The 11,895-nt window shown below is 33.2% G+C and overlaps 1 protein-coding gene and 1 long non-coding RNA gene across 14 annotated transcripts in view; one reads left to right on the plus strand and one right to left on the minus strand.

The window, feature by feature from the left end:
• Positions 1-7,507, plus strand: part of LOC114329587 (WD repeat-containing protein 47) — a 313,869-nt gene extending 306,362 nt beyond the window's left edge. For all 13 annotated transcript variants that reach the window (XM_028278747.2, XM_028278744.2, XM_028278745.2 and 10 more), the window contains one exon: positions 3,784-7,507. In XM_028278747.2, the coding sequence (XP_028134548.2) occupies positions 3,784-3,929 (146 nt within the window). In that variant the 3' untranslated portion in view covers positions 3,930-7,507. The remainder of the gene's footprint in view (positions 1-3,783) is intronic.
• A 2,849-nt stretch (positions 7,508-10,356) lies between these two features.
• On the minus strand, positions 10,357-11,263 carry LOC126884874 (uncharacterized). Its single transcript, XR_007698177.1, has 2 exons — positions 10,987-11,263; positions 10,357-10,688 (listed from the first exon to the last, which is right to left on the minus strand). It is a non-coding gene; the product is annotated as an uncharacterized LOC126884874 (long non-coding RNA).
• Between the last annotated feature and the right edge of the window lie 632 nt (positions 11,264-11,895).

The raw sequence follows: 11,895 nt of genomic DNA on the forward strand, positions 1-11,895 counted from the left end.
AGAGATACCGCTCCGATGACGAAGTATTCGCCGAGACTGAAGACTATTTTGAAGGCAAAGATAAATCGTTTTACATGGGCGGCATCTAAAAATTAGAAAAGCGTTGGAATGATTGTATCGCCGCTAAAGATTATTTTGATGAATAAACAATAATTTTGGCAAGAAACTATTGTTTTACTAGTTAGGCCCGGAATTTTACTCAGATTTCAAATTTCTTATCTTTATTTCCAAATATTATCACTTTTGCTTAACGTATGGTCCTAAAGTTTTGGGAAAAATTTCAAAAGCATATAACTCTGACCACAATAATCTTATATTTTTATTAAATTATTCAACAGTTTAACTTAACTATCCTTATTATAAATCAAAATTCAAATGACAGACAAGGGACCATTATTTTCGATTTGCCTAATAATTCCCCTGACACGTTGCATCATCCTTTGGACGACCTCGGCGTCAATTTCTTTAATTTTTGTATATATGCGGCGTCTTAACTGTTCCTGATTTTGTGCTTCCCATCCGTTATTATAGACTTTCCGACTTAATATTGCCCAGAACTCTTCAATTGGACGAGCCTGAGGTAGGTTGGGGGGATTGTCTGCTTTCGGTACAAAGGTAATGTTGTTAGTTTCGTACCAGTCCCTTGTGATCCTCGCGTAATGACATGAAGCAAGATCTGGCCAAAAGACTATTTGATCATTTGCATGATGTGTGTTCACAAACTAAAGCAATTTAGAGAGACATCTTTGAATATAAATATTTGCGTTTAAGGCTTCGCCTCGAACAACACCAATGTAGGGCTGTGAGATAAAGCCAGCCTCAGAAATTGCACACCATACCAAAATTTTGTCCTCAAATTTTTTCTTACTTTTGAATTTTATTTCATCAGGTACATTTTCGTAATCGTTCGTGTAAAACCCATCGTTACCCTTCATCTCAGAGTTGGACAAAGTAAATTATTTTTCATCGTCCATCACGATCAACTTGTTGACGAAATGCACTCGCCTTAACGCGCGGCAATATCTCGGAATTCTCTCTAATTGATCCTCTGTGTATTTTGGAGCTTTCCTTCTTTTCCGGTAGATAATATTGTTACTCGATAGGGTCCTGTATACTGTAGTTTTTCCAATATAGTTTTCGCTGTGAGACCCCAATTTTTTTTCTTAGCTGCTTCAATCAGTCTTGCCTCTCTTATATGGTTCAAAATCCGCGGTCGGCCACTTTTACGCAAATTAACACATGGTATTAGTCCAGAAAGCCACTGCGCATCCGCTAGGAAAAATATTCTAATTCGAATTTTTTGCACAATCTTACTCAAAAAGGACTCTTTTTAACAAATTTGCATGTTGCTAGGACCAAAAGGTGGTCAAAAATTTTTTAAACGTTTTTTTTTTTGTTTTTTTCCTAAAATTATTTTTTTTTGCATGAAAAAAAGTTTTTTTAGGTTTTTTGGATCATTCCAAACAGAAAAGGTCTTTAGTGACTTTTCTCTAAAAATGATAGTTTTTGACATATAAGCGATTAAAAATTGAAAAATTGCGAAATCGGCCATTTTTAACCCTCAAAAACTATGTGAAAAGCTAAAAATTTGAATGTTACCAAGGTAGGTAGATATTCTTTAGACATCTATTGATGAAATCCCGAAGAGTTTTTTGCAATACAATATTCAAAACTCCTTTGTTTTTTAATTGCTAATCAAGCGTGCGCGACACTATTTTCCACCGACAGTATGGTGCAAATGAAAGGAATAAATTCGTTATTTCGTAAACCGGCGACCTTAAGGAAAAATCCGGAAACAGCTCGATTTTTATTTTTAAGTCATGATATTGTGGCATATATGGTATACTAGTGATGTCATCCGTCTGGGCGTGATGACGTAATCGATGATTTTTTTAAATGAGAATACGGGTCGTGTGGTAGCTCATTTGAAAGGTTCTTCAATTCTCTATTCAGTAATGTAAACATTTATATAATTATTTATACAGGGTGTCCTTCTACTTCTTTTTTTGTCAAATAATTTAATTTAATAAAAATCTTTTGGATACCCTGTATAAATAATGATGTAAATGTTTATATTACTGAATAGAGAATTAAAGAACCTTTCAAATGAGCTAGCACACGACCCCTATTCTTATTTAAAAAAATCATCCATTACGCCATCACGTCCAGATGGATGACGTCACTAGTATACCATATATGCCACAATATCATAACTTAAAAATAAAAATCGACCTGTTTCGGGATTTTTCCTTAAAGTCGCCGGTTTATGAAATAACGAATTTATTCCTTTCATTTGCACCATACTGTCGGTGGAAAATAGTGTCGCGCACGCTTGATTAGCAATTAAAAAACAAAGGAGTTTTGAATATTGTATTGCAAAAACCTCTTCGGGATTTCATCAATCGATGTTTAAATAATATCTACCTACCTTGGCAACATTCAAATTTTCAGTTTTTCACATAGTTTTTGAGGGTTAAAAATGGCCGATTTCGCAACTTTTCAATTTTTAATCGCTTATATGTCAAAAACTATCAATTTTAGAGAAAAGTCACTAAAGACCTTTTCTGTTTGGAATGATCCAAAAAACCTAAAATAACTTTTTTCCATGCAAAGAAAAATCATTTTAGGAAAAAACAAAACAAAAACGTTTAAAAAATTTTTGACCAACTTTTGGTCCTGGCAACATGCACATTTGTTAAAAGGAGTCCTTGTTAAGTATGATTGTGCAAGAAATCCGAATTAGAATATTTTCCCTAGCGGATGCGCAGTGGCTTTCTGGACTATATCCCTTCTTCACATTCTCTGATTGTGCGATAAATTGTCGATTTGCTTATGTTTTGATCTCAATAAATATTAAGAATATCTCGTTTCGACATTCGCCCAACCATATTATAAACACCTCGACGAATATCAATTTTATAAGACATTGTGCAGAGCACAAACCAAAATATTCTGCTTTGTTTATTAAATGTCAATAACTGATGACATTTAAATTCCAAGGCCTTCTTTGTTAAATGCATTTTGCTTCTCAATCAGACCAGGTGAAATTTTTCCCAAAACTTTAGGACCATACGTTAGCATTAAAAAAGCATGCAATAGCATACTGAAATTAAAACCCAACTATAGGCTCATATTTTCTTAGCATTATGATTTTTTATTCATTCACTTATATTGAATAATATAAAAGTTAGGTACTTTTTTTAACTAGCCATGTTCTTCATCAATACAGAATGTTTTTAAATAAGTAAGGCAAACTTTAATGGGCAATTCTGCACGAAAAAGTAATGACAGTTTGCTTCATAAACGTTTACTTTATAAATGCTTCGTTTTCCAAATAGCGGGTGTTGAAATTTTTCTTACAAACTGACGATTTATTTATTGCTCTAAAACCGGTTGAGATATGCAAATGAAATTTTGTGGGTTTTAAGAGGTAGTTTTAACTTTAGTTAGTTAGAACATAGGCAGGTATCACTTAAGGTCCGGTTTCACCAACAACAAATAAATCAATGAATTGCTATTCGACGAATAAAATTTATTAGACGTTTAAGTTTACATTTTGTTTCAATATAATTCTTCACATTCTCTGATTGTGCGATAAATTGTCGATTTGCTTATGTTTTGATCTCGATAAATATTGTTCGTTTCGACATTCGCCCAACCATATTATAAACACCTCGACGAATATCAATTCCTATCTATACGAGTGCTTCGTAAGTCCGCGAACGTTTTTATTTTAAATATTTATAAAAATACAGACAATATTTAACATATTTTTTGTTTTAGGAGACCTCACTTTACCTTTACCCAGTGTCGTAGTGGCTCAACATCAAGATAAAGTAATCTCAGGACGTTGGCACCCTGCGGAGTTCTCGTTCTTGTCCACGTCTGCCGATAAGACGGCCACCTTATGGGCTTTACCTCCAGTCTAATTTTTGTATCATTTACATCCTCTGTTAATATTAAAAGTCTGAATTAACAAATACTCATTAAATTAATGGCACTTTCGCACATTAATATTTATTTTTGTGAATTGGAACGATATTATTTGGAAGTTTTTTGTTAATAATTAAAAAAAAACGAATTTAAACTGTTTTGAAGTAAAAGAACGGGTATTTCAACCTACTGGCTCTTGATCAAAAATGTTTTATACTTCTTAGTTTGAAATATAAATCGGGTTATTTCTGTTTTTTGATTCTTATTCAATACAGTACAATTCCTCTTAACTGATTACCTGGGGGATACATATTATTATGGGAATAGAAGTACCATGTATCTAAAAGACTCATTCATATTCGTGTAAAATTACATAAACAAGGGATCATTTCATAAAAGAGGTAGATCCCTAGTTTATGGATGTTCACACCTCGTACAATATATAACGATGTAGGGCATTGTTTGTCCTTGATATGGGTTGGCCAGCAGGAATACCTACACTTATTTACCCATCAGTACTTTATTGGTTGTTCAATACAGTAGTTGTTGAATATGAATAGTACTCAACTGTTGACGGCACTCATCATCTATTACCCTAGGCGGCGGGCAACCCCAAATCTAACTGAATAACTCGCCATCTATTAATAATAATCCCCGTATTATTTCGCGTGTATCTATTTATTAGATCGATATGTTTGTATACATTTTCACTTTCATTTCTATGTCAAGTTTATATGTACATATGATATAATAATATGCTTACTCGGCAGAAGTCACCGTGTCATCAAAATGCGTATCGTAGTAAACATTGATCGTCTGTTTGTTATTTAACATTCTATATAAATAATATCGTAATACAATATTGTATTAACAGTACAATACAATAGCAAGTATTTCGTATTTTAAAAGGATTTTAGAATTATCTGAAATATTGTACTCCGCTGAGCTAAATGTTAATGAGTCTCTTAGATAGCTGGTACCACTATACTATTTTTTTTTCTTCTGATATTGGAAATTTTTTGAAACCGTACCAGGTTGAACCATCCCTTGGGATAGCTGGCGTGTGTTGGATTCAGAGTAGAGGAGTACATCCGAGCCCAGTTCCCTCTAGAAGGAGGTCCTGCAAATGGATGTCTTCCTGTTATACTGCCTACCAACTAAAACCCCCTTTCCTACTTGTGCGCATTGTACTGTCGCACGTGTCGTACTCCGAAAGGGATATGAACGTTCTAATTCAATGAACTCAGTGGCATTCACGACCAAGTCCAGTCAGAATGATCAACAATTCATGTTCCAGAATTGGACCGCATATTGTTTGGATAATCTGGATTCATCCAGAGATATTGCTACAATTATAATATGTAGGTAGCTTTTTCTGAAAGATGGCATATTCTTTATATTAATATTAACTTGAAATTCGGCAGACCACCTGCAGAATTTCACTCACAATAACTCAATTACTTAACGTATCCATAGTGAACCTGCTGAAGCTTCTCTGAAATGGCCACTGTTGTTTCTTGACCTCTTGGCTGCTGCTCAAGATACCTTTATCTTGCACAAGATACGGAGGATGACTTTTCTTTGTTTGTATTCTCGGAATGTCTACTGATTTGCACTGCTTCACGATTTTTTCTATAAAAACTAAAGATTTTTGAAAATACTTGAGTCTTTTGAATAATATTGAATGGCTGGTTTCTTGGAAGGAAATTTTCTACCATTACATAATGGAAGAAAAAAACCACAAATAATGCATTGTTAGGCTCTTGTGTACATTTCGCTTCAGTTATACGGAACTTCTTCATGAATAAGATATAATGTTTCTCTTCTAGATTTTCCTGCCGCTCTTCTCCAAAAATCCATTTCCGTTGCTCTGGGCTTTGCCATGTTCTTTCTTTGAGTGATAATATTTACTATAGTTTCATAATATCTTCTTTTTATTTTCTTTGCTGATAAACTGGTCCCATAAAATGCTGTTTAATATTGTAAAGGCTTTTCTACCTGCCGTATTTCTTTCCCTTGTGACTCTGTCGAATGTTTCATCGTGCGAAATATTGATACCTAGATATTTGTAGTCATAGCAATGCTTTAGCGTGGTTCTGTCGTCTAATGTGAGATTTTTTGTTGTCCTCGAATCCAGAAGTATTCGGTTTTATTTTTATTGACTTATTTATTTTTATTGAAAAAAAATTCCTACAGTCACTCAATTACACAACGTGCCCACAGATGACACATACATCTTCTGAAATTACTCTGCAATGGTCCTTATGTACCTAACCAATCGTTTTCGTCATCGACCATTTCTGCGGTTCTTGGGCTTGTGAAGATAACTGTTACCTTGCTCCCAATCTCTTTTGGCATGTTCTGGAGGAAGTATAGAGTTTTTTCTAGAAAGAATATTCAATATGCAATCCTTGACATCTGCCAATGAATGATGTGTAAAAAAATCTTGTATGATAATTGATTCGGCTTTTAACAGAGTGACCAGTTTGTCCAATGTATACGTGGCGACAGGAACATAGAATATACATCACAAGAAGAAAGGAGCGGCGGTGAATCTTTGAGAACTAGGAAAAATTCAGAAATTTCTTTGGATGATCGGACAGTGAGTCTTTGTCAAAAGTTTGCCGATTATGCAATAAAATGAAACACGATTTTATTATCCAGCTACAAGAATCATCTAATCTCGCACTTGACAGTTTGTTTTTCGCCTCTGAGTCTTGAATTAACGTACATACAGGTCGTCCAAAAGAGAAATCATTTAATCAATGAATAATCTATTGTAAATAACCCGTTCTTTTGAAAAAAAAAATACTTTTATAGAAAAGTATAAGGTTTAATTTTAGTAATTTGCTTAATTTCTATTTGAAACAAAATTAACTAAACACAAACTAAAAAAAGTATTTCTAAACCAAGCATACCGATAATATCGAAGAAGAAAAGGAAGAGATATAGGAAATAAACGACAAGGAAACTCAATTAATTTTGAATAATACTTTTGTTTGAGAGACTAGCATAGGTGCTGTTTTTGTAATATTTGATTTTGTGAGTACATAAGTGACACACGCTGATATTAGAAGTAACTGTCAAATATATTTCTCATAAATATTGGTACATTTAATATTATTGACTTCTAGTAGATGAAAAAAATTATTTAAACGTGTAACACTTAACAATTGTTACCCCTTTGTCTGGGTTAGTTTATTTTGTTATTTATTGAACATTGCTGTAGGACGTGAAGCCTACCGGAAGCGTAGTATTGTTAGAATTTGAGAAGACAAACGTTAAATCGACAAAATATGTATATGTAGGTATTTAAAGAGAATATTTCAATATGTGGATTTATTTTGTTAGTGTTGACCATAATTTTAACTTTAATATATACGTACATATATTTAATGCAATAACTGTATATATTTTCTTACTTATTTTTAAGCTTTTTGTAAAAGAGACTAAAATGACTATTGTATTCGATGTTTTTTGCTTTTAATGTTAATTCAAAAAAATTTACTGTATGTTATAATATACTTGAATGGTTACAGAATTTTTAATAATAATAATATATTATAATAGTTGAGTTTGTTTTTTTTTGTTCTCCTTTTTCATTCAATGGCAGCTATCAGTGGCGTGCTGGCCATATAAATGAATCGGTGCAATCACCGAGAGGCCGCGGCCTCTTGAGGCCGGTCAAAAAATTTTAGATGCAACAAAAAAAATATTTTTTAATGTCTAATCGAATGTTAATTTTGCTAATAATACTAATAAAACATTTCAAAAAATTTAAATTTTTTTTAATCGTAAAATACAGTTGAAGTAGATGAATAAGATTTATTTTCATACGTACAAGTATATTTATGGTTTTCCAATTTCCTTCAAACATATAGGTATGTACCTACTCGGCTAGATAAAAAATGGAAAAACGTCTTGCACATTTTTGACCGAATTATTGAAAGTATTAAAAAACGATTTGATCAAAACAAATCGTTTTATGGTGATAAATAAAATAACACTCTACATCCTAGAAATCTTGATACAATAAAAAATGGTATACCTTTAACGGCATTTAAATCATTTACGTACTGAAAAATTAAGAAATTTTTATCCTACTATATCTGCGTTTGAGATAGTAGATAGCATTTAGAGAAGAACTCGTGGATTTTGCTGCTAAATGGATTTTATTAAAAAATAGGATTTTGCAAAATACTGAAATTATTATAGAATATCGAGTTAATGATGAATATGTTCAGAAAATATGAAGCGATATTAATCTAAGTGATAATGAACATGTAGTGACAAATATGACAATGTTGTTGATATCGTGAAAACTTCACCTCCGTGTGGTACTAAAAAGTGTAAAGATTATACAGCTTGTTGTTACGCAAGTACAGCTTATATCAGGGTGCTTATCCAAATTTAAATAGTATAAGCATTTATTAACTTTTTGAGTGATACAAGTATCTTGCGAAAGAAGCTTTTCATATTCAACGTTTAAATAAATCAAAAATCGGTTAAGAAATACTTTAATATGGGCCATTCCACGAACATACGTTTGTTTTGGATTACTTCGACAACGAATATTTTACTGTGCAACATAAGAAGTACGAAAGTAAATGGCGCTAATAATTATTCCAATAAACAACAATGTAATTTGCAATTTACTTTCGTTCTTCTTATTTTGCACAGTAAAATATTCGTTGTCGAAGTAATCCAAAATAGGCGTATGTTCGTGGAATAGGGTATACAAGATCCCTTGGAAACATTATTTATGCTAATGACTATAGAAAAAGAAGCTTTGTATTAGCTTAAAAATGATGAAATTTGACAAATTTGCTCAAAAGCCTACTTTAATGCAGAAATTATTGATCGAGAGTTAAATAATTATTTAATAAAATAATTGCAAAAGAATGTTTTGATTATTGCGTTGTATTAACATTTTAAATATTGTTAAATTAAACTAAACTATTATTGTTAAATTAAACTATTTGCACTGTACTTGTATTTGTACTCTCTTGTATAATTGATTTACTAAAATTCAACTTAATACATAATTGAAAAATTCTCAAAATTTTATTTTACTTTTAACTTAATTACATCAAATTCATATTATATTTATCCAGGAAATTATAGTTTCTGTCTTACTGCATACAATATTGTCATACCTGTCATTTATTATTTGTAAGATTGCTTATTCTTAAAATAAAAAAATATAGCATATTAAAACATCATTGAATTCAAAGTTTTGTGTTTGATTTAAAAATAATTTATATTTTTGTTTGTTTAATTTTATAAGTAATGAATAAAACATCCTTATAATAGAAGGTAAAATAAGGATGCGAGGCCGCTTTTCTATAAAATCACCGGGCCGCTTGAAAAGTTCCAGCACGTTACTGGCAGCTATGTACGCCGGCGCCGTTGCTCCCGCTTGGCGGCGCTAGTATAGTTGTGGGGTCAACGTGTTGACAATTCGTGAAGTTTGTATGTGGTGTTTTTGTTTACGATTTAATAAATAATAAATTATGGCAGAAAAATACGGATCTTGGATTGTTTGTACGTTGAAAAACGAATTGAGGAGAATGAATGCGAGAGATACTGGAAAAAAGGAAGCCCTTTAACATCCTCCACTGTTTATATAGCCATCTATTTCCTAACTGCCCTGTCCCAGTTTCTTAGTCTCTTGTTGCCACAAGATCAAATTTATATTTTTTGGCTTCGTTTACTAGAGGCTTCAGTTTTCCTACCTGGAGTGATCCTCTTATATTCCACGTCGCTATTTTAACTAGTTCTTCTTTATTGTCATTATCTCGTTGTATTATTTTTCGATTCTCTTTTCCGTTTTCTTTGCTGGGTCATCTTTGTTAGGTCTCCTAATACTGCATTCAATTCTAGTTGTTTGCAATGTCTTCCTCTATTCTTTCCAGCTGCTCGTTTTCTTTATTCCATTTCCATAATTCATTGTTTATTGTCTGTCTTTGGTATCCTGCTATTTTCTTTGATTTTCTCTTCCTTGGCAATTCTTCTCTTGGCCATTATTTCCCTATCCGTCCTTCGTCAGATCATCATTTATGCATATTCTTTCTCTCAGTTCCTTCAGTTTCATCTTATTTTGCATTACTTTGGTCTGTTCTGTTGAAACGAGTAAGCGATAGCCTACCCCAGCTAATTGAAACAATATTCGAAAATATTGTTTCAATTAGCTGGGGTAGGCTATCGCTTACTCGTTTCACTGGCGCCCCACGTTGGGCGCCAAAAGTGAGGCGATAAACTACCCCAGATAATTGAAATAATATTCGAGAATAATATTTCAATCAACTATGATAGCTATCGTCTACCCTAGACTAGCTCAATCTCCCAAGTTGTGAGTCCACCTTGTCCTAATCAAAAATATGAACAATGAAAATGCAGAATGGAGCAAATAAAACAATAATATTTAACTAATCATGTTTATTTTTCATAAAAGACATAATTAATGTATTAAAAAAAATAATTTAAAAGACCTTGCCGAAACTTTACAGATCAGAGATTATACTTATCGATGGCACTTGGTATCTGTCTGCAGGTTCTTGGTGTCTTGCTGTTGTTCTGCAACGGGCTCTGGCGACGTGGATGTTCTGGCCACCAGGCCTACAGGTGTTGGTTGATGGTGTGGTGTCTATGCTAAATTACTGTAGCATCGCCGGCGATATTGGGGGCTCCAGGTTCAGGGAGTCCTCCCACGAGGTGAAGGGTTGTCCGGTGAAGATTCTTATTTGTCCAGAAAACTAGAATACATACAGGTACATTAGACACCAAGAATAAATGAAAGATATCCTTGCCATTCCAAGAAATAATCCAGAAATGTTGCAGAAAGGCAAGGTTAAACAGAATGAATAGTGTAAAATAATGTTAGTAGTTAAATAGTTGTGGATTACTACACACATATGAAGATAATAGATAATATAAAAATTTTACCATGTGGTACAACAATAAAAAGTACGAAAAGTAAGGATAGATAGGAACATAAAAAAGATTACGGGTATATGCTTAGAAAAATGTGTACATTTATATTTAAACACTTACCCCAATTAAGAACGTCTGTTTGAAAATGTGGCTATGAGGCCAGACATTTGCCTTAAGTAGATTTTAGAATTAAAATAAAAAATATTCTTCATTTTGACAAAGAGAAAGGGTTTGACTTGACATTGACAGAGTTCGTGAGTGGGGGCTTAAAATTTGAAACGAGAAACGACAGTGCGAAGTCACTGTCATGAACCACAGAACGATTGAATAAGAATGTGAATGCTGAGATAGAACAAGAATGTTGAGATATGCCTATAAATACCGAAAGAGGGCGCCAACCAATTTTTAATGGGAAAAAAGGTAAAACAAATAGAAGAGGATTATTATTAAAGAATTATTAAAGACAATAGAATAAAATAATTATTTGAAAATAAAATAGCAAAGATGTGACGTTTGTAACGTTACACTGTCTTGCTATCCATCTCTACCAAATATATTTTGTCTCCCAGCTTTCTTGCTTCATTGACGTTTACTTTTACTCGCATTTCCTTTTCTATGAATTTTTCTACCTCATTCCCTAGCAAGAGTGGTTGATCGGTTCCAATCTGCAGTCCTTGAATCACAATATTTTTCCTTCTTCCCTCTCTTTCTAATTTGTGTACTCTTTGGTGGAGATCTTTAATTCATTTCTTCTTCTTCTTGACTGGCTTTACAACTCAGGGTGAGTCTTCGCCGCATCCACTATGGCCCTCCATCGGCTGCGATCTTGCGCTTCGATTTGCCATTGTTGTACCCCAATCCTAGATAGATCGGTTTCAACATCATCCTTCCATCTTTTTCTGGGACGGCCCACTGATCTTCTACCGTCTGGTCTCTCGAAGAACACTGTCTTCCTCTGATCGTACTACATGACCTGCCCATCTTATCCGATTAGCTTTTATATGTCTGACGATGTTTTCAGTACCATAT

This window comes from Diabrotica virgifera, chromosome 5 (genome assembly GCF_917563875.1).
Source record: "Diabrotica virgifera virgifera chromosome 5, PGI_DIABVI_V3a".
Lineage (NCBI taxonomy): Eukaryota > Metazoa > Arthropoda > Insecta > Coleoptera > Chrysomelidae > Diabrotica > Diabrotica virgifera.